The sequence below is a fragment of the Oncorhynchus keta genome, chromosome 11 (genome assembly GCF_023373465.1).
Source record: "Oncorhynchus keta strain PuntledgeMale-10-30-2019 chromosome 11, Oket_V2, whole genome shotgun sequence".
NCBI lineage: Eukaryota > Metazoa > Chordata > Actinopteri > Salmoniformes > Salmonidae > Oncorhynchus > Oncorhynchus keta.
The window spans coordinates 9,724,236-9,747,224 of NC_068431.1; the positions used below are offsets into that span (position 1 = coordinate 9,724,236).

The window sequence follows — 22,989 nt, forward strand, 5'->3', positions numbered from 1 at the left end:
TTTTTGTGGCACCTGACCACGCGACTTAACAGTAGTCCATGTGTGACAAAATTAGGACCTGTAGGACCTGCCTTGTTGATAGTGTTGTTAAGAAGGTAGAAACTAGGGCATGTAGGACCTGCCTTGTTGATAGTAGTGTTAAGAAGGTAGAAACTAGGGCATGTAGGACCTGCCTTGTTGATAGTAGTGTTAAGAAGGTAGAAACTAGGGCATGTAGGACCTGCCTTGTTGATAGTAGTGTTAAGAAGGTAGAAACTAGGGCATGTAGGACCTGCCTTGTTGATAGTGTTGAGAAGGTAGAAACTAGGGCCTGTAGGACCTGCCTTGTTGATAGTGTTGTTAAGAAGGCAGAGCTTTATTATAGACAGACTTCTCCCTGTCTTAGCTACTACTGCAACAATATGTTTTGACCATGACAGTTTACAATCTAGTGTTACTCCAAGCAGTTTAGTCATCTGAACTTGCTCAATTTCCACATGATTTACTACAAGATTTAGTTGATGAGCTTCCCTGAGACGGTTTCTTACAGTTTGTGCAGAAATTTGTCAGTTGTGCAAACCCACAATTTCATCAGCTGTTCGGGTGTCTGGTCTCAGACAATCCTGCAGGTGAAGAAGCCGAATGTGGAGGTCTTGGGCTGGCGTGGTTACACGTGGTCTGCGGTTGTGAGGCCAAATTCTCTAAAACGATGTTGGAGGTGGTTTATGGTAGAGAAATTAACATTCAATTCCCTGGCAACAGCTCTGGTGGACATTCCTGCAGTCAGCATGTAAATTGCACTCTCCCTCAAAACTTGAGACATCTGTGGCATTGTGTTGTGTGACAAAACTGCACATTTACAAGTAGCCTTTTATTGTCCTCAGCACAAGGTGCACCTGTGGAATGATCATTCTGTTTAATCAGCTTCTTAATATGCCACACCTGTCAAGTGGATAGATTATCTTGACAAATGAGAAATGCTCACTAACAGGGATATAAAAGAAATTGGTGCACATAACGTGTGGACATTTTCGGGGATCTTTTTTTTCAGCTTGTGAAACATGGGACCAACACTTTCCATGTTGCGTTTATATTTTTGTTCAGCATATCTTAACATTGTAATGATAATCAGAGAACAAGGTCTGAATTGAATTATGTGCAATACTTTCCACTTCCACAGACACAGTTAATAAGGAGGTGTGTGGGTCATATGGCCAAGAGCCCTTTCTGTGGCTGACAAGTCCCACCCATATCAAAGACTATTATATTAGTTTTGCCATTTGTTTCAGAAAAGTAAAACTATAGTTTTAAGCAGCTGCAGTAAAGTTATATTTGAACTTTCCTTAGTTTAATTTAGACACAACTGTACAAATTCAACATTGAAAGAATAAATAAATCAAGCAGATAATTGCAAATCTTCCCTTTGCACAGTTAAAGATATCTATAATGTGTCTGGGTGAATAATTGCAGTATTACCTCGGGTTGAATCGACTTATCTGTAATGCGATTCTTTTTCTGTATTTTTGCATCAACAAAGCCTTTTTCTTGATTTACTTTGTATAAAAACCCATTGATTGTTGCTTGTCGGCTCCTCGGTTCTCACAGGCAGGAGAACTTGACGATGGGTGCGTTGATGTGGTCGAGAGACGGCTGAGACGGTCTGCCGACATGTGGTGCTTTCATAGAGACAGATAGAGGAATTCCAGTGGCTTGGGAAAGTATTCATCCCCTTGGGATTTTTCCTATTTTTTTGCATTAAAACCTAGAATTAAACTCGATTTTGGGGGGGAGGTTGTATCATTTGATTTACACAACATGTCTACCACTTTGAAGACGCAAAATATTTTTTTATTGTGAAACAAAAAAGAAATAAAACTAAAAAATAGAAAACTTGGGCGTGCATAACTATTCACCCGCCCAAAGTCAATACTTTGTAGAACCACCTTTTGCCGTAATTACAGCTGCAAGTCTCTTGGGTTATGTCTCTATAAGCTTGGCACATCTATCCACTAGGATTTTGTCCAATCTTCAAGGCAAAACTGCTCCAACTCCTTCAAATTGGATGGGTTCCGCTGGTGTACAGCAATCTTTAAGTCATACCACATATTCTCAATTGAATTGAGGTCTGGGAATACTTTTGCAAGGAACTGTAGATAGAGGTCTTTATATCTGTGCCATTATAACATATGTGACAGCGTGGGCTGTGCCATTATAACATATGTGACAGTGTGGGCTGTGCCATTATAACATATGTGACAGTGTGGGCTGTGCCATTATAACATATGTGACAGCGTGGGCTGTGCCATTATAACATATGTGACAGCGTGGGCTGTGCCATTATAACATATGTGACAGTGTGGGCTGTGCCATTATAACACATGTGACAGTGTGGGCTGTGCCATTATAACATATGTGACAGTGTGGGCTGTGCCATTATAACATATGTGACAGTGTGGGCTGTGCCATTATAACATATGTGACAGTGTGGGCTGTGCCATTATAACACATGTGACAGTGTGGGCTGTGCCATTATAACATATGTGACAGTGTGGGCTGTGCCATTATAACATATGTGCCATTATAACATATGTGTGGGCTGTGCCATTATAACATATGTGACAGTGTGGGCTGTGCCATTATAACATATGTGACAGTGTGGGCTGTGCCATTATAACACATGTGACAGTGTGGGCTGTGCCATTATAACATATGTGACAGTGTGGGCTGTGCCATTATAACATATGTGACAGTGTGGGCTGTGCTGTGCCATTATAACATATGTGACAGTGTGGGCTGTGCCATTATAACATATGTGACAGTGTGGGCTGTGCCATTATAACATATGTGACAGTGTGGGCTGTGCCATTATAACATATGTGACAGTGTGGGCTGTGCCATTATAACATATGTGACAGTGTGGGCTGTGCCATTATAACATATGTGACAGTGTGGGCTGTGCCATTATAACATATGTGACAGTGTGGGCTGTGCCATTATAACATATGTGACAGTGTGGGCTGTGCCATTATAACATATGTGACAGTGTGGGCTGTGCCATTATAACATATGTGACAGTGTGGCTGTGCCATTATAACATATGTGACAGTGTGGGCTGTGCCATTATAACATATGTGACAGTGTGGCTGTGCCATTATAACATATGTGATAGTGTGGGCTGTGCCATTGAGGCAATGTCCATTTGAAGTAGTCAATTTTCTTCATGACATGACTCCTACAAGGTCATCAGGATGAATCAGCCAATTATATTTGGAAGTCCCACCCAGTTGACATTAGAATGGTGGAAGTCTGCAATGGCACTGCTCATTCTAAAATGGCCTTTTGGCCACTAGAGGCCTTTATCATTCTCTATGGGTGCTTTCAAGACAAGGTGAAATCATGGTGATCTTCAGGTCAGATATTCTGATGGTGCTGGATGACCGTTCAAAATGAATTTTCCCCAGTCTGAGATTGTTTTATTTGCACAGTTCCCAGTGGTCTTGAAAGCACTGAAGTCAGACATTTCCGAGTTCCCAGTTGTTTTGAACAGGGAATCAGCTCAAGATAGATGCCAGAGCTTGAGACTTGAAATAGAGTTGAAAAACCTTTTTTTTTAAAACAAATTCCCAGTCAGTTTTTCACCCAAAATTCCCAGTTTTCATGAACACACTGAAGTCAGAGATTTCCATGCGTTTTGAAAGCGGCATTGGCCTATCAGCTGACTCCCTTGTTTAAAGAGCCATTGAACAAGCAGTTGCTCATGGAGAAAAAAATAAAAACGGTTCAGTCTTAGAGGTCTGTTTCCTGACCGATTAGGTGTTTGGTTAATGACATTTCTTACATTGTTAACCCAGGAAATGTTAGGATTTCTTGATTTAGAAACCTATTTCACTTCCTTAAAAACCCGCAAAATGAATCAAAGATCAGTAAACGCTTTAATGAGAGAAAAATTGACAATTACAGAATATAATTTCTCAAACAACCTTTACTTGCTATTCTCTGATAAAGATCGTGATTTAGTCTTCCAATAGGCAACTTCACATTTCACAAGAGGTTTAGGATCAGTGGCAGCGTCTTGCACACCGTTTTGAGGAGGTAGTCACAAACTGAGCAGGACTAAACGTCACACGATACCGATTTCTTTATTTTTTGCTGTGTCTTTCAGTACGATTGTATATTGTGCTTGAATTACAAATAGTGCATGATACAGACTAATAAATACAAAAAAAAATGTCTCCTTCACCAACTGAATGAATCCCAGTCTGGGTTTGTGTGAAGAAACAAGCATTTTTTCATTTGAGTAAAAAAAGCATACTTTTAAGTAACCCTTTGACAAAATGTATTTCAAAAATAAAAAAAGTAAATTCTGTATTTAGTAATATCTTTAGACTACATATATTTAACAATGCCATTAATTGGTATGGAAAGTTTGACATTTCAGTTTGACAGTGGCTTCACATAAATGACCTAAATTAATTGATCCAGCAGATAAGGGAACATAGAATTCTAATTCATTAGCTACACATTCAAACTAAATTCTCAAAATGGTCAAATCACTACATGCGTTAGGTACACAGGCAATGTGCTTTCATTCGAGCAGGAAAGAATCAATGAATTCTCTGAATAAGTTACTTCCTAATACACAATGAAATACATTCTCAATTAAGGAGCAGGCAGAAGTCAAAGCTTGAAGTAGGTAAAGGGTTGTTCTTGATCCAGTGGGTTTGGCCTCCTGACGGCGATCAATGGAAGACGGTCTGCCTCCAGCGCTTGTCGTACAGGAAGGGCCAGAGGCTATCCCTCACTGCAGTCTTAAAGGGGATGGGCTCCACGCTGAGGCCCAGCAGCTCAAGACGGGAACACTCCAGCCGGGCATTGTGAGGTCTCTGAGCCGCCGCACCGGCAGGCTGCTCCGTAATCTGGGGTGGAAGAGGGTCATAGGCAGTGGGGGAGGGAGGGGATAAACAGCATCAGGAAATAATGTTTAGATGGAGAATTATCTTTAAGTGCATTTGTGTGGGAGAAGCAACATGAGATGAGACCGATCAATAAATACACATTTATTCATGAGTAACAGAAAAAGGAAATGCACACAGGCTATCATACCGGTATCAAATGACTGCTGGGCAGGTTGAAAGCATCTGCAATCGCACAGGCCATTTCATATTTGGTCATTTGTTCCTTTCCAGAGTAATGGAAGATCCCTCGTATTGATGGGTCCTGGAAAGCACAAAAACACATGCAGAAGATACAATGAATATAATGAAGGGACCAGACCATAGACATTGCCTTATGGGCTGTTCAATCAACCAGTCAGTTTGAGCTCACCTGGCGCCTCCGCTCAGCCATCTGTCTGCAGACTCGAGCCACATCGTTGACGTAGGTGGGGAAGCGCTGCTGACAGTGCTCCACATTGCAGCTCTCTGTCCCATCCTGAACCTTGTCCCACAGCACCGTCACAGCGCTCTCATCCACACGCTCTACCTCGCCGTACAGTATGGGCACTCGCAGCACAGCCGCACCTGCATAGGGGAGGAATTGAAATGACAGATTAACATTTAGGGATCAGGGAGCCAAGGATGCGTGAGAAGTTACACATGACTATAGAGTACGAAAAGAAAGATAAACACAATGACACCGATAGTAAAGGAATGAGTAGAGTGTTGACGCACCAGGGCTGTGTCTCAGGACCGTACTCTCCCCCGCTACCTTGGACTTGCCATACACATTTAAAGGATTAGGAGTGTCGTTCTCTCCATAGGGAGGGTTCCGACCATCAAACACGTAGTCAGTGCTGATGTAGATGAGGAAGACCCCAGCTTCAGATATCACAACACAAACAGGAAAATCTGTTCAGGGAACTGTAGAAACCATAGGCCTACATGTTTATTTTAGAAACGTGTTAATAGTAATATTATATTTCAAACAACCTCGATGGCACACTAGCACTTTAGTAAGAGCTCATTTACATTTTTGAACATTGTGAATTTGTTTATTTAACATAACACTTTATCAAAGAGATGTTTTAAATATTACTGCACAGTTAAGTTATTATATTGAACAAAAATAAAAACGCAACATGTAAAGTGTTGGTCCCATGTTTCATGAGCTGAAATAAAAGATCCCCAGAATTTTCCAGATGCACAAAAATCTTATTTCTCTCAAAAAATGTCATGCAGAAATGCATTGACATCCCAGTTAGTGAGCGTGTCTCCTTTACCAGCGTGATTACATTGACAGGTGTGGCATATCAAGGAGCTGATTAAACAGTATGATCATTACAGAGGTGCACCTTGTTCTGGGGACAATAAAAGGTTATCCTACAATGTCCAGTTTTGTCACAACACCAGATGTCTCAAGTTGAGGGAGGGTGCAAATTGACTGCAGGAATATCCACCAGAGCTGTTCCCAGAGAACTGAATGTTCATTTCTCTACCATAAGCCGCTTCCAATGTCATTTTAGAGAATTTGGCGGTATATCCAACCGGCCTCACAACTGCAGACCACGTGTACCCATGCCAGCCCAGCACCTCCACATTCAGCTTCTTCACCTGAGGGATTGTCTGGGGATTGGGGGATGGTGCTGAGGAGTATTTCTGACTCTAATAAAGCCCTTTAGTGGGGAAAAAACTCATTCTGATTGGCTGGGCCTAGCTCCCCAGTGGGCTGGCCTATGATGTCCCAAGCCCACCCATGTCTGTGCCCCTAACCAGTCATATGAAATCCATAGATTAGGCCCTAATAAAATGTATTTAAATTGACCGATTTCCTTCTCTGAACTGAGACTCAGTAAAATCTTTGAAATTGTTGCGTTTATATTTTTGTTCAATATATATATATATATATATATATATATATATATATCAAAAAGTATACATTAAACACCTGAAATTGTGCAATTGTGCATCCTGAATTCTCAGTGCGTATGATTCTGATAATAAAGCAGACCCACCTGACTCTTTAGCTAAAGTCCCAGATGCATGGACATTCAGGTTCAGGGCTGCCTCTGTGTGCTGCTCTACCACATCTGGCCTCCTCTCCGCAGCACAGTGCACAATCACATGGGGCTGATGACACAGAATACATTCAACACAAGTAACAATACAGTAAGGAATATGTATGTACAATGATACCCAAGCCATTTATCCCCATTTTAGGCTGTTTAGCCTTTCATCTAAATTTCTGATGACAATGATTCCCACAAGGAATACAGTACTTCCAGAATTCTGCAGCCTACACAGAATGACAAGACTTCGATCCTCACCTGGAAGTCTCGAATGACAGCTCGCACAGCATCCTCGTCCGTTAGGTTGCATCGTAGGAAGCGGGGCTGAGCCCGTCTGTACCCACATCCCAAGGTGTTCCAGGCATTATTCTGGAACTCTTTATAAACCGCACGCCCAAGCAGCCCTGTGGCCCCTGTCACTAGCACACGCCTATAGGGGATGGCCACATTCGCCTAAAGAAGAGACACAGGAAAAATACAACTTAAGTTATACATTGTTTTGTTATGACTCCTGGCAATAAAAACTGATGTAATCCACATATGAACTAGCAGTTATATGAAGCAGAACATTTTGAAATTCATATAATCATTTACAGCTTAATGTCGTAAAACGATCTTTCATTTCCATTTTGACCTATGTACTGATACGTGCTAACAGGAGTGTATTCATTATGCCGATTCTGTTGCAAAACATTTCGTCTGCAACAGAAACATCTGGAACAAGTTGGGAAGGTACCCCGCGGACTTCACTCCGCTTTACAACACGAATTAATCGATCATTTATAGATGTGCAACTTGTACCAAACACTTCGCAAACTATTCAGATTGGAATGGCAAAGCGTGAAAACAACACAATTAAAATTAACTACAACTTCCGTTTAAACCCAACAGCGCTTACGTTAGGTTGAAGAGCGTTTGCAGTGTACGGTTTCTATTGCGAAACGTTTTGCAACAGACTCGCAGTAATGAATACACCTCAGTTCCTGTCACACAACCGTGCCAGAATGGGTGCCCAATGAGTCTAAACCGATTAGACACGATTCGAGACATTACAAGTCTTCGCCTAAATAAATAATTTATTTGAAATCTACTGGCTCACTAGACAACTTCGACCATTACTAGTTAGCAACAGGATTAGCTAGATTAATTCATTGTGATAGTGATGTAACGTTATTAGCTAACGTCGCAATTCTCTCTCAAAAGTAAAAATGCCCCCCGATTCTACTTTTACCTGCACCACCTCCACGTGCCCTGGGGTGAAATGTATCTTAAGTTCCTTTTCGTTCATGTCAACAGAAATATCAAAATGTAATATCTACTATGCTCATTCAATAAACGCCAATGTTTATATAATTTCTGTTGCGCATCTTCCCGGATCAGCTGTTTCCAGTCTCGCGAGAGGTTGCGCGGATATAGAGACACAGCGACCCTGTAAGCGAGTCCAACTGGTTACGGTCTCAAAATGTATATTAGTCCTTATGTTGAGGACACACAGTCCAACGAAATGTTTACTTGCGGGTTCCTTCTCGACAATGCAACAATAAAAACTATTTAAAAAACAAAGACGAACATAAGTAAAATGTCTCAGTAGAATAGAGTTGACCTTTTAGCGTAACTATAATAAATGAAGGCACAACTTAATAGTAACATTTCTTAAACGTGTAAATTATCAGGGAAGTGATTAAATTGTGCAGTATTAGCAAATCACGTTGGTATATCTCCTTACAAACACTAACCATGTACGCTAAACTCAGCAACTGGCCCAATGAATACAACCCCCAACTAGCTGGGGATAGCAAGCTATAGCACGTGCATTCACATACATTCATAGCTCCTGTGGCTAAAATCGCTGAGCAAGCTAAAGTTAGCTAGCAAGCTACCTTTATAGCAGTGGCTAATCTTAGCTAGCTGTTAAATCGTCACTCCTTACTAAATTATCGATCTTCACGTAAACCCTGTACATTTACCTCGTAATCTCCGTATTTATATTCCGACATCGTTTCCCACAAACACAACCATACAACTCGATCAAGCACCACCACTAATTTATAGAGAAAAAAAAAGGACAGAGTATTTTTTTTCCGGCAACATCAATTCTTAAAGGGGAAGTCTTGTGGTGTACCCCATAGTGACCAATAGATGGCAGTTCTATCTCACATATCTAGCAAGTCTAATAAAGCATAATCAGTTACATACATTATTTGAATATGTAAATGTATTTTTAGCTCATGCAGATATTCACATAGCCACTTCTAATGAAGCCTAGCTACTAGAAATCATTTAATTCCATTTTTGTCATTAGCTACCTACCTACTTTATAACAAACACCCTTTGTTCTAGCCCCATGGTAAAAAGTAATGTATGATTCTCGGTTACTTTAGCAAGTTACCATATTCCCGATGTGATATGGGCTGGACTACGTGGGCTTTCTGGTTTTGCTATATCTTTGAGAATGAGCGTCATACTACAATATAGTTAAATAAAGGTAATAAAAACATTTACTTTTGACGTCAAGTTAACAAAAGCTGTATCCCATATAGACATGACAGTGTCCTGTCACACATTCCTGAGAGTGACATCCTGACACATTTGAGTCTGTACGTGCACACTTGGAACGGTCACTTCAAAGACCAAACTTTGATAATTTTTTGTTGCAATAACAACAATATTTGTGGTCAAGGTTGGGGTGGAGAAACGTGTGAAAGCTGACAGATAAAGTAACAGGTGTTCCTTCCCATGTCCCCCAAATATCAATCGCCCCTTCCTCCTGTATGGTGTAGCTCGCACTTCTGGCTTTTACACAGTACGTCATTAAAACAAAATATTCAATAGAAACCTGATTGCAGATATCATATCAGCTCAAGAAATACTAAATAATATCGGACAGAAATAAATAGATTGACCACCTCCGAAAAAGAGTAACAATCAAAAACACATTTCTAAACTATGTAATTGAAGGGTAGTGAAAGGGTCAAGATAGAAACCAACTTAGGAACAGATGACCAATTCATTGGCCAAAAGGTTAATAGCAGTTGTGAAGGGACATCGCGTTGTTTCAATGTTGTCAGTGACTTAAAACATGGTCTGAAGTTGCTTGAGAGTTGAAGTCAATTTCACATCAGCCATGCGCATTGCAGAATTAGACTTACATTTCAGAGGAAAATAACTCATGGGGATAAGCAATGCCCTGAAGTTTTGGTATTTTGGTGCACTCTGCATGCCTCATTTCTTAGAACTGGACAAGAGTGAGTTTGTTAGTATGGCAGCAATCCCACTCACTCACCCTCATGCCTCCTACTGTAATGAATAGGCCAACACTACCTCCTCCCTGTGGTAGGTCAAGGGGAAGAGTGAGTGACATGATTTTACAACAATCCAGAGGCTGTACCCCTCATGGTCAGCAGAAACCCAGTGAACCTACCAGTACATGTTGGATGTTGTTTCTTAGAATGTAATGCTGAGTTCAAAACAACTGGTAACTCTGGAATCTCCGACTTCAGTGCATTCAAGTACACTGGGATCTCGCGTAAAATAAAATAAATAAAAAATCAGACTGGGAAAAATAGTTTTAGTCATCCAGCTCGGACTTCGGAAACTTGGCATCTTTCTAGATCTCAAACTTTCCTTCCTAAACATCACTGGCGTTATGATTTGACTTTGTCCCCCCAGAGCTCCCGGTTGTCTTGAATGCACCATAATAAATGGGTGAAATATATTATAGGAAATTAATTATGAGTGTTGTGTGTACTTCAAGTATTAGTAGGATACTTAAACAGCTAGGAACATAAGCATTTCGCTACACCCGCGATAACATGCTAAATATGTGTACACGACCAATCTAATTTGTTTTGAACAATTATTCACAGTTCAACGAAAAATCCAAGTCCTACATCTTTGGAACCTGGTGAAGCTGGAATTCTCAGAATCTATAATACACACCATCCATCATATAAACCATTATTGCAGGAGTATGCATATGAAACCATGAGTAATGAATTGGGTCTCTAATACTCTGTACATCTATAGAGTATTATACCATAATATACTAAAGCCCTCAAACTCAACTCTGGACCTCAAAGTTCTGCTGCGTTTTTTCAATGTTCCCCTATAATCATGGCCTGATTTAGACCTGGGACACCGGGTGAGTCCAATTAATTAGAACAGAAAACCAGCGGGCTCCAGACCTCGTAAGGTAACAGTTGAATACCCTGTACATACGGTGTTTTTTCGGAAAGTATTCAGATCCATTGACTTTTTCTCATTTTGTTACGTTACAGCCTTATTCTAAAATGTATTCAATTGTTTCTTCCCACATCAATCTACACACAATATCCCATAATGACAAAGTGAAAACATTTTTATTTTTTTATTTTTTTACATATGTATTACTGTTACGTTCCCTAGTTTCTGTGTTGTAGTTTGTGTATTTGAGTGTGTTTCAGGAGATAGCTTCCTGAAATCCCCCAGCAGCTGATTGGTCGACTCCACGATTAATTGGATAGCTGACCCCGCCCCCTCATCAGGAATCGCTGTCTCCAATTTCCAATGCCTTCTGAAGCTATAAAAGCCAGTGTTCTGTTGTTCAGGGAAGAGATTGATTGTGATATAGATTATTGCTGAGAGAGGAGGTTGATGGCTGAGGGGTGTAGCATGTTGATGGCTGAGGGGTATAGCATGTTGATGGCTGAGGGGTATAGCATGTTGATGGCTGAGGGGTGTAGCATGTTGATGGCATGTTGATGGCTGAGGGTGTAGCATGTTGATGGCTGAGGGTATAGCATGTTGATGGCTGAGGGGTATAGCATGTTGATGGCTGCTGAGGGGTATAGCATGTTGATGGCTGAGGGGTAGCATGTTGATGGCTGAGGGGTAGCATGTTGATGGCATGTTGATGGCTGAGGGTGTAGCATGTTGATGGCTGAGGGTGTAGGTTGATGCATGTTGATGGCTGAGGGTGTAGCATGTTGATGGCTGAGGGGGGTGTTGATGGCATGTTGATGGCTGAGGGGTGTAGCATGTTGATGGCTGAGGGGTGTAGCATGTTGATGGCTGAGGGGTGTAGCATGTTGATGGCTGAGGGGTGTAGCATGTTGATGGCTGAGGGGTGGAGCATGTTGATGGCTGAGGGGTGTAGCATGTTGATGGCTGAGGGGTGTAGCATGTTGATGGCTGAGGGGTGTAGCATGTTGATGGCTGAGGGGTGTAGCATGTTGATGGCTGAGGGGTGTAGCATGTTGATGGCTGAGGGGTGTAGCATGTTGGTCGTTGGTATGTACAATGTTACTTGTTGTTGATAGCCGTTTTGGAATGTTCTGTGTTTGTTGCTTTGTCAGAACTTCTTTAATGGCCTGAGTTAGTTTTTTCTCAGTTTTGTTGTTAAGTGGATTGTTTAATATTCTGTTTCATTTTGTTCCCAGGGGGAAGGAGGAGGCACCTAGGGAGTGCTTAGGCAAGAGGCCCGCGGGGAAACATATAGCCGTAGTATATTCACTGTCTAGGCACACCAGATAAGACCTGGGCGGACCACCCCCGTATTTTGGTTAGCGCACCAGGTGGTGCTAAGTTAGATAAGTAGTGGTTAGGCAGGTCAGATAGGAGAGGGTAGGTTAGGTAAGTAGTGGGTAGGCAGGTAAGGTAGGAGAGGGTAGGTTAGATAGGAGAGGGTAGGTTAGATGGGTAGGCAGGTCAGATAGGAGAGGGTAGGTTAGATAAGTAGTGGGTAGGCAGGTCAGATAGGAGAGGGTAGGTTAGATAAGTAGTGGGTAGACAGGTTAGAGAAGTAGTGGGTAGGCAGGTTAGATAAGTAGTGGGTAGGCAGGTTAGATAGGTAGTGGTTAGGCAGGTCAGATAGGATAGGAGAGGGTAGGTTAGGTAAGTAGTGGGTAGGCAGGTTAGATAGGAGAGGGTAGGTTAGATAAGTAGTGGGTAGGCAGGTCAGATAGGAGAGGGTAGGTTAGGTGGGTAGGCAGGTCAGGTAGGAGAGGGTAGGTTAGATAGGTGGTGGGTAGGCAGGTCAGAGGAGAGGGTAGGCAGGTTAGTTAAGTAGTGGGTAGGCAGGTTAGATAAGTAGTGGGTAGGCAGGTTAGATAAGTAGTGGGTAGGCAGGTTAGATAAGTAGTGGGTAGGCAGGTTAGATCAGTAGTGGGTAGGCAGGTTAGATCAGTAGTGGGTAGGCAGGTTAGATAAGTAGTGGGTAGGCAGGTTAGATAAGTAGTGGGTAGGCAGGTTAGACAAGTAGTGGGTAGGCAGGTTAGATAAGTAGTGGGTAGGCAGGTTAGATAAGTAGTGGGTAGGCAGGTTAGATAAGGAGAGGGTGGGCAGGTCAGATAGGAGAGGGTAGGTTAGATAAATAGTGGGTAGGCAGGTCAGATAGGAGAGGGTAGGTTAGATAGGTAGTGGTTAGGCAGGTCAGATAGGAGAGGGTAGGTTAGAAGTAGTGGGTAGGCAGGTTCGATAGGAGAGGGTAGGTTAGAAGTAGTGGGTAGGCAGGTCAGATAGGAGAGGGTAGATTCGGTAAGTAGTGGGTAGGCAGGTCAGATAGGAGAGGGTAGGTTAGATAAGTAGTGGGTAGGCAGGTCAGATAGGAGAGGGTAGGTTAGATAGGTTAGATAGGAAAGGGTAGGTTAGATAAGTAGTGGGTAGGCAGGCTAGATAGGAGAGGGTAGGCAGGCTAGATAGGAGAGGGTAGGCAGGTCAGATAGGAGAGGGTAGGCAGGTCAGATAGGAGAGGGCAGGTCAGATGGGAGAGGGTAGGTTCAGTAAGTTGTGGGTTGGCAGGTCAGATCAGAGAGGGTAGGTTAGGTAACTAGTGGGGAGGCAGGTTAAATAGGAGAGGGTAGGTTAGAGAAGTAGTGGGTCGGCAGGTCAGATAGGAGAGGGTAGGTTAGAGAAGTAGTGGGTCGGCAGGTCAGATAGGAGAGGGTAGGTTCAAGAAGTAGTGGCTCGGCAGGTCAGATAGGAGAGGGTAGGTTAGAGAAGTAGTGGGTCGGCAGGTCAGATAGGAGAGGGTAGGTTAGAGAAGTAGTGGGTAGGCAGGTCAGATAGGAGGGTAGGTTAGAGAAGTAGTGGGTAGGCAGGTCAGATAGGAGGGTAGGTTAGAGAAGTAGTGGGTAGGCAGGTCAGATAGGAGAGGGTAGGTTAGATAAGTAGTGGGTAGGCAGGTTAGATAAGTAGTGGGTAGGCAGGTTAGATAGGAGAGGGTGGGCAGGTCAGATAGGAGAGGGTAGGGGTAGGCAGGTCAGATAGGAGAGGGTAGGTTAGAGAAGTAGTGGGTAGGCAGGTCAGATAGGAGGGTAGGTTAGAGAAGTAGTGGGTAGGCAGGTCAGATAGGAGGGTAGGTTAGAGAAGTAGTGGGTAGGCAGGTCAGATAGGAGGGTAGGTTAGAGAAGTAGTGGGTAGGCAGGTCAGATAGGAGAGGGTAGGTTAGAGAAGTAGTGGGTAGGCAGGTTAGATAAGTAGTGGGTAGGCAGGTTAGATAGGAGAGGGTGGGCAGGTCAGATAGGAGAGGGTAGGTTAGAGAAGTAGTGGGTCGGCAGGTCAGATAGGAGAGGGTAGGTTAGAGAAGTAGTGGGTAGGCAGGTCAGATAGGAGGGTAGGTTAGAGAAGTAGTGGGTAGGCAGGTCAGATAGGAGGGTAGGTTAGAGAAGTAGTGGGTAGGCAGGTCAGATAGGAGAGGGTAGGTTAGATAAGTAGTGGGTAGGCAGGTTAGATAAGTAGTGGGTAGGCAGGTTAGACAAGTAGTGGGTAGGCAGGTTAGATAGGAGAGGGTGGGCAGGTCAGATAGGAGAGGGTAGGTTAGATAAATAGTGGGTAGGCAGGTCAGATAGGAGAGGGTAGGTTAGATAAATAGTGGTTAGGCAGGTCAGATAGGAGAGGGTAGGCAGGTCAGATAGGAGAGGGTAGGTTAGAGAAGTAGTGGGTAGGCAGGTCAGATAGGGGAGGGTAGGTTAGAGAAGTAGTGGGTAGGCAGGTCAGATAGGAGGGTAGGTTAGAGAAGTAGTGGGTAGGCAGGTCAGATAGGAGGGTAGGTTAGAGAAGTAGTGGGTAGGCAGGTCAGATAGGAGAGGGTGGGCAGGTCAGATAGGAGAGGGTAGGTTAGAGAAGTAGTGGGTCGGCAGGTCAGATAGGAGAGGGTAGGTTAGAGAAGTAGTGGGTAGGCAGGTCAGATAGGAGGGTAGGTTAGAGAAGTAGTGGGTAGGCAGGTCAGATAGGAGGGTAGGTTAGAGAAGTAGTGGGTAGGCAGGTCAGATAGGAGAGGGTAGGTTAGAGAAGTAGTGGGTAGGCAGGTTAGATAAGTAGTGGGTAGGCAGGTTAGACAAGTAGTGGGTAGGCAGGTTAGATAGGAGAGGGTGGGCAGGTCAGATAGGAGAGGGTAGGTTAGATAAATAGTGGGTAGGCAGGTCAGATAGGAGAGGGTAGGTTAGATAAATAGTGGTTAGGCAGGTCAGATAGGAGAGGGTAGGCAGGTCAGATAGGAGAGGGTAGGTTAGAGAAGTAGTGGGTAGGCAGGTCAGATAGGGGAGGGTAGGTTAGAGAAGTAGTGGGTAGGCAGGTCAGATAGGAGGGTAGGTTAGAGAAGTAGTGGGTAGGCAGGTCAGATAGGAGAGGGTAGGTTAGAGAAGTAGTGGGTAGGCAGGTCATATAGGAGGGTAGGTTAGAGAAGTAGTGGGTAGGCAGGTTAGATGGAGGGGGCTTTGACATTTACTTTCTTTGGTTCCGTACAGCCCCTTTTCCCCATATTACCGTGTGAAGGAATAAATTCCTAGTAAATGGTACCACTCTCTCTGCCTTTGTCATCCTTACTCACACCTCCAGTCCATACCTCTCACTTCACAGAGAGTTGAGTTGTCGCAGGGTGTTGCATCCCCTCTTCAGAGGCGTGCCTAACAATTACAAGTAAAACACTAAAATACCTTATTTACGTAAGTATTCAGACCTTCTGTTTTGAGACTTGAAATTGAGCTCAGGTGCATCCTGTTTGATTATCCAACTTGATTGCAGTAAACCTGTGGTCAATTCAACTGATTGGACATGATTTGGAAAGGCACACACCCGTCTATATAAGGTCCCACAGTTGACAGTGCATATCAGAGAAAAAACCAAGCCATGAGGGTGAGGGGATTGTCTTTAGAGCTCTGAGACGGGATTGTCTTGACACAGATCTGGTGAAGGGTACCAAAACATTTCTGCAGCATTAAAGGTCCCCAAGAACACAGTGGCCTCCATTCTTAAATGTAAGAAGTTTTGGAATCACCAATACTCTTCCTCGAGCTGGCCAAACTGAGCAATCAGGGAAAAGGGCCTTGGTCAGTGAAGTGACCAAGAAATCGACGGTCACTCTGACAGAGCTCCAGAGTTCCTCTGTGGAGATGGGAGAACCTTCCCGGAAGGACAACCATCTCTGCAGCACTCCACCAAACAGGCCTTTATGGTAGAGCGGCCAGACTGAAGCCACTCCTCAGTAGAAGGCACATGACAGCCCACTTGGAGCTTGCCAAAAGGCACCAGACCATGAGAAACAAAATTCTTTGGTCTGATCAAATCAAGATTCAACTCTTTGGCCTGAATGCCAAGTGTCACGTCTGGAGGAAACCTGGCATCATCCCTACGGTGAAGCATGGTGGTGGCAGCATCATGCGGTGGGGATGTTTTTCAGTGTCAGGATCGAGGGAAAGATGTACAGAGAGATCCTTGAAAACCTACTCCAGAGCGCTCAGACTGGGGCGAAGGTTCACTTTCAAACAGGACAACGACCCTAAGCACACAGCCAAGACAATGCAGGTTTGGCATCGGGACAAGTCTCTGAATGTCCTTGAGTGACCCAGCCAGAACCCGGGCTTGAACCTAATCAAACATCTCTGGAGAGACCTGAAAATAGCCGTGGAGTGACGCTCCCCGTCCAACCTGTCAGAGCTTGAGAGGATCTGCAGAGAAGAATAGGAGAAACTCCCCAAATACAGCTGTGCCAAACTTGTAGCGTCACACCCAAGACTCGAGGCTGTAATCGCTGCCAAAGTTGCTTCAACAAAGGACTGAGTAAAGGGTCTGAATACTTATGTAAATGTGTTTTTATACATTTGCAAACATGTCTAATAACCTATTTTGCCTTGTCATTGTGGGGTATTGTGTGTAGATTGAGGGGGTAAAATAACTAATACATTTTATAATAAGGCTAACGTAACAAAATGTGGAAAAAGTTAAGGAGTCTGAATACTTTCTGAATATACTGTATACTCTATAGCAGGGCTGTTCGATGTCAGTCCTGGAGGGTCGAAACACTTCTGGTTTACATCCTCATCTCATAAGGGACTAATTCAGACCTGGGACACCATGTGAGTGCAATGAACTACCAGGTATAAATAAATAAAAGTGTTTTGGCCCTCCAGGAACAGAAATGAACATCCCTGCTCTATACCAGGGGTATTCAACTCTTACCCTTATGAGGTCCAGAGGAGCCTGCTGGTTCTCCGTTCTACCTGATAATGAATTACACCCACTTGGTGTCCCAGGTCGAAATCAATTCTTGATTAGAGGATTTTTTTTTTTAAAGTGCAGGCAGTGGCACTGGCCACAAGGTCCAGAGGTAATGTACAGAGTCCTGAAACTTATGAGTTCATTCAACCACACCACACTTCTTGGCCTATTGCCAAGTCTTTTCAAACCATCAGATGATCAAAAAACACAAAGCACCGTGTAACTTTTTACATTTCTTTGTTTTATTTATTTTCTCTGCAGTGGAACAGCACACTCTCAAAGAGCCCAGAGATTAATTGAAGTCATCTCTGAATACCCATGTAATCAGCTGCCAACCCCCAGACAATGTATAAAAATGCAACTTCAAAAAATTAGTTCCCATTAATAAAACTAAAAATGATAAATTCATTCATCCTGAAAAAACAGAAAGTACAAAAAGAAAAAAAGTACATCAAGATGAAAAGCAGTTAACAGACTGACTGCAGCCACCCTTCCCAAATTTACCCAGAATTCTTGCTTCCAGCCTCAGAGATCAACTCTCTGAGTGTTTGACAGTTCATTAATCATCCACCAGGATTAGACAGGAGGGAATCTACAGTGAGAGTATGGCCAGTAGAGCGACCACCCAGTGGTCTGAACAGAATACAATTTCTCCAAAAGAATTGGTCTGGACGAGTAGGTTCAGATGTCAATCACAAACTGGGCATCGTCAGCTGTAGGGACAGAAGAGAGAACCCAGGTCAGTGTCGAGGACATATCCTTTCCTAAACTTCCAAAAACCTTTGAGCATCTACAAACTAAATGGGTCGGTCACAAGGTATGCAGCATAATGCTTGTCCAGCAGCTTGACATATCAGACAGGTTTTTGTTAGCTTTTCTCGAGGAGCAGTTCACCTTGAAACTTGGTCTAGTGCTGGTACAAAAACAAACAAAAAAAAGAGTCAACAAAACACACTAACTGGTTTGTACACCAGGTGATAGTCTGGGCATTTGTCACCTCATACACACTGCACTGATGATAACAGGCCTATGTAGCCTACTTCCTTATCCTCAGAAATAAACGACTTATTGGTCAACAACATCACATGAACAAAGCAACCTATCCCCTCCCTGTAATTACTGGTAAGGAATTTAAGGAGACTTAAAAATGAGGCAAGTTATAGAGGTGAGACATCAGAACATCATGTGAATGCAAGATTGAGTAAATCAAGTAACAGGGACTGAATGACAAGGATATATTTGTATCTTGGGATATTAGCATGATGCCTTTCAGACATAGCAACTGCTTTCCATTTCCCTACACTGTGAACTAAGACAGAATAAATCCAATGACTTGATTTACTCTCCTTGCAGTTTCTAATAACAAAACAAGACAACTTGTTTCTCAAGTATTTCCTTGAGGAGCCCTTAAAAAGGTGTTCCCTCTTTGTGTTGCTCAGTAAAAACACATCTGCTGCAAAGCCATGTGTGAGAAGAGTCAGGTGTTTAGGAGAGCAGGTAACCAAGAGGCCTGGCTAGGGGAAGAGGTTAATGGGTCTCATAGGATATACAGTAGTGTCACTGTAAGTATCAGGATCCAGACCAACCCGAGATGTCTTTGTTCTCGTCCATTTCCTTCAGCTTGCCCAGAGGGTGCTGGGCCGGTGCCGTGACCCCTGGGATGTGGGGGAGACAGCATGGAGGGGTACGTGTGATCGGTGAATTCCGACATTCCAGCAGGAATTTTCTGTCATAGATTATCCTGGTTCCTGTGAGGACAAAGGGTTGAAGTGTCTGTCTCGGGTAAGAACACAGAAGTACCAGGAGCAGTGATGCTAATTTAGCAATTTTGTTGCTAGATTTAGCAACTTGTCAGACTACCCTGGCAACGTTTTTTTTCCCAAACAGCACCTAGCAACAAATTTAGCTACTTTTAAAAATGTATTTGCAACTTTTGAAAAGTGACTTGAACGTTAAAATGCACGCATTTTCCCTCTAAATGACACAGGTACGATTTTCTCTGTCACACACTCAGTCATAACACACGTGCCTGGCTGCAAAAGTGCGTTGTGGAGTGACGTCAGCAGCAGGCGCTCAGCTCGTGCACAGGCAGTAGCAATTTCAGCAAATCATTGTTGGCTGACAGCAGTAGTACGGGTTCGATGAATATAGTTGGTCACGAATGTTTGATCTTGAACAGGACTTACAACATAAATCAACATGCCTCAATCAAAAATGAAAAGCCAGAAGTACAGAAAAGAGTGGGAGTCTGTACCTGAACAAATGTCAAATCATATTTTTTTGCCGAGGGGGCTAGTTAATTTGAGCAAGGTTGTTGTGTATTTTACGTAATGACGCGGTTTTACGTTATTACGCAATGACATCACAACGTCATTTAGAAACTTTTAGCAACAAATCAACCTGCCTCTAGCAACTTACCCTGAAAATTTGTTGGCAACACTGACAAAGAGTCATGATGTGCAGCAATCCGTCGAGATCACGAGGTATTCTTGTGCACAATATTTATCCAAGGTGTGTTAGTGCAGGGAACATAGAAAAGTGGGCGGTCTATACTCCGTGTGTACTTTTCAATAGAAGAGCTCACCTTGATCTGATATGGATCCTCTTCTACTAGCAACTATATCAGGGTGTTTTCACACTTGGCCTCTTTAAGCCAATTTTTGTGATTAGTTTTTGTGCAGTGTGAACACTCGAACAGTAATTCGGCACACTCAAAAGAGCCCCCGAAGCAAAGCCATCTCGAGGGGGTGGTCTGAGTACGGTCCTTTGGATGCCATTGCCCTTTTTTAGGACAATGTGAACGCAAAGCTCCCCAGGTTCGCTTGTCATTATTCCCGCAGCACCCACACGAGACTACTGCAACACCGTTTCCCCTGCCATAAACCCGCACATTGGTGCCACTAAAAAAAAAGAAATGTGGAGGTTTCGCGAAGAATCGGGGTTTTGGATATTGAATATTGATTGGCGATTATCAAGGACGCACAGAAACTCAAACATGTTATGTTTTTATTTCAGATTATTTGTTAGCAATATGTTATTTATAGGATAAGAGAACGCAATGAACTATTTATTGATTGTGGAGTTTGATTAGCGTGAGAAGACAATATATTTGGCAAGAATCACAACACTGGGTCCAAAATCTATTCTTGCTCTTAAAGAGGCAGTGGCCTACATTGGGTGTACAATTTCCAATTACAGCATGATTTATTATATTGCTATTTATTCTGTTACCAATTAAATGTACATGTTAATAGTTTCGTCTGATTACAATTATGTCTCATTTGAACTAAATGCAATCTATTAGCTTCCAAAATGTAAGTCGATATATCTAGCTGTCCGAGAACACATTCTGATTGATTGGCTTGTCCTGCACTTTATAAAAATCCAGAGTGCATGTTGGAAAAATATCTTGGTTCATTTCGAAACATTGCATTCACATTGCAAAGAGGCCTCTGGGTTTAGGTGAAGTGAACTGGAAAAATAGCGGAGTCCTCATTCAAAGGCAAGGGCAGTGTGAACACAAAAGTTGTTTTGCAGCTTTAAAAAATATTAGTTTTTTACCCCAGAATTCACTATAAAGAGGAATGCGATCTGTTTTTATTTAATTTTTTTAAAGAGATTACTATGTGAAAACACCCTCTGAGAATCTACTGGTCTGACATGTTTCATATGCTGTACTGGGAAAATAATTTGAACGCGATCACACCTATGCACTCTTTTGTCATACAGTTCAATAGAAGTCTCTGGATCTCAGTCCCCTCAGTTCAGGTGTGTTGCCTGGCTTTACAAACTCCGCTACCCCTGTAGTGCCTCCTTGTAACTGAGCCGTAACGTCCTCAGCAATTCCAGCTATGTAACACCACCACCAGTGAAACCAACCCCATTCCTTCAGCCTCTCGCGCTTCCACGTTGGCCTCCTTGTAAAGGCAACATAATGTCCTCCTCACACACACACGTTGATAAATCGGATCAACTGCATCTTGATAAAGATAATTGATTCTGTCATTGCTGAATACATGTTTGTCTGATGCAACTAAAATGATTGGAACAGGTAAAAGTGCATTTAATGCAATAGGAATGTAAGTACATAACCGTTCATTCAAAACTGGACAAAAGCGTCAAACTTTCAGATGATATCTTTATGCAATTGTGCGCAATGTGCTGTTCTCCAAACTAGCGCAGCGCTTCAACTCACGAGGCCGTATTAGTGTGTTCTTCAAGACGATAAATATTCCCTAATTTTGCTAAACTTACCTCCAGGTGTCGTGGAGAACAGGGTGCCTCCAGGCGTCTGACTGTAGGAGTCGGCCAGCTGAGACCAGTCTTTTGACTGCTCAAAGCGACTGGGAATAGGGCAGTTTAGACCTATACTGTTGCTACCGTTAGAAGACATCATAGACAGCAGATCAATGAACAAATAAGTTGTTTTAAGTGAAAAAGACACAGCAAATTATTTGTGATCGATGTCTACTATAGCCTATAAGATAGTAAAGCCGCGCCAACTCTGAAGTTCTGTTTGACAACTAAGGGACTGGGAGACGTACGACGCAGTGAGCTCTAGCAGCCACGTGCAGGTGTTTTTAAAATCTGCTGATTTGAGGCGTGGTTTAATTTGAGTTTCACAATCACCTCACTACTGTATCAACCTGCGCAACATTTCATTTTAAAGCTCACAATCACATATGTGGACTCAGTGTGAACTGAAATGAACCGTCACATGCTTAGGCCGGGTTTTATTTTTGTATTTTACCTTTATTTAACCAGACAAGTCAGTTAAGAACAAATTCTTATTTTCAATGACTGCCTTGTTCAGGGGCAGTTTTACCGTGTCAGCTCGGAGATTCGATCTTGCAACCTTTCCTTTCCGTTACTAGTCCAACAATCTAACCACGAGGCTACCTGCCGCCCCGGTTGATCTTTGTATACCTTGCAAACGAGGACAGATGCATAGCATAACAAAGTTTGCATTTAAAAACTATCAAAATACTAACGCAATAGCCCAACCCCCAAATAAACTTGACCTTCTGTTTGTGACGTCATGACAATGTTTTTCTCCCAGTGGAGGCTGGTAGGAAGCGCTATAAGGAGGATGGCCTCATTGTATTGGCTGGAATGGAATGAATGGGACAGAATGAAACATATAGTTTCCATAGGTTTGATACAGTGTGTTCCATTTATTCCATCCCAGCTACTAAAATAAGCCCATCCTCCTATAGCTCCTCCCACCAGCCTCCAGTCTTCTGTTCTTAAAAATCATCCAAAATTGAAGATTATTTTACTGTCACATTATGGTTTGAGCGATTGGTCTCTCCTCAAATATATCAAATTCCCAGTCAATCTTGTTGGGGGGAAACAAAAAGTAAACAACTCCAGCATTACTTGTTAACAAGTGCAATTCAAACAAGGCAATTAGCAAATAATCAATCTGAAGTTGGATAACAAAGATAGCAATCCTAGTTGAACGTCTGTCAAAACATAGAATGACCTGATGGTGTTCTCTGGGTGGACTCTTAGTGAATGTAAAATTAAGTGTC

General features: G+C 42.9%; 2 protein-coding genes across 3 annotated transcripts; both read right to left on the reverse strand.

Moving 5' to 3' along the window:
- Positions 1-4,099: 4,099 nt before the first annotated feature.
- mat2b (methionine adenosyltransferase II, beta) lies at positions 4,100-9,101 on the reverse strand. Of its 2 annotated transcripts, none has more exons than XM_035779605.2 (7): positions 8,950-9,101; positions 7,241-7,435; positions 6,929-7,043; positions 5,649-5,795; positions 5,305-5,498; positions 5,083-5,196; positions 4,100-4,895 (listed from the first exon to the last, which is right to left on the reverse strand). In XM_035779605.2, the coding sequence occupies exons 1-7, from the start codon at positions 8,977-8,979 to the stop codon at positions 4,719-4,721; spliced, it is 972 nt and encodes a 323-aa protein (XP_035635498.1). In that variant the 5' UTR covers positions 8,980-9,101; the 3' UTR covers positions 4,100-4,718. The 2 variants fall into 2 exon arrangements, with proteins under 2 accessions (XP_035635498.1, XP_035635497.1); XM_035779604.2 differs by lacking the exon at positions 8,950-9,101 and adding an exon at positions 8,214-8,375.
- Positions 9,102-17,675: 8,574 nt separating this feature from the next.
- On the reverse strand, positions 17,676-22,016 carry LOC118389766 (eukaryotic translation initiation factor 4E-binding protein 3-like). Its single transcript, XM_035779606.2, has 3 exons — positions 21,710-22,016; positions 19,042-19,203; positions 17,676-18,168 (listed from the first exon to the last, which is right to left on the reverse strand). Exons 1-3 carry the CDS (start codon positions 21,849-21,851, stop codon positions 18,137-18,139), a joined length of 336 nt encoding a protein of 111 aa, XP_035635499.1. The 5' UTR covers positions 21,852-22,016; the 3' UTR covers positions 17,676-18,136.
- Positions 22,017-22,989: the final 973 nt, after the last annotated feature.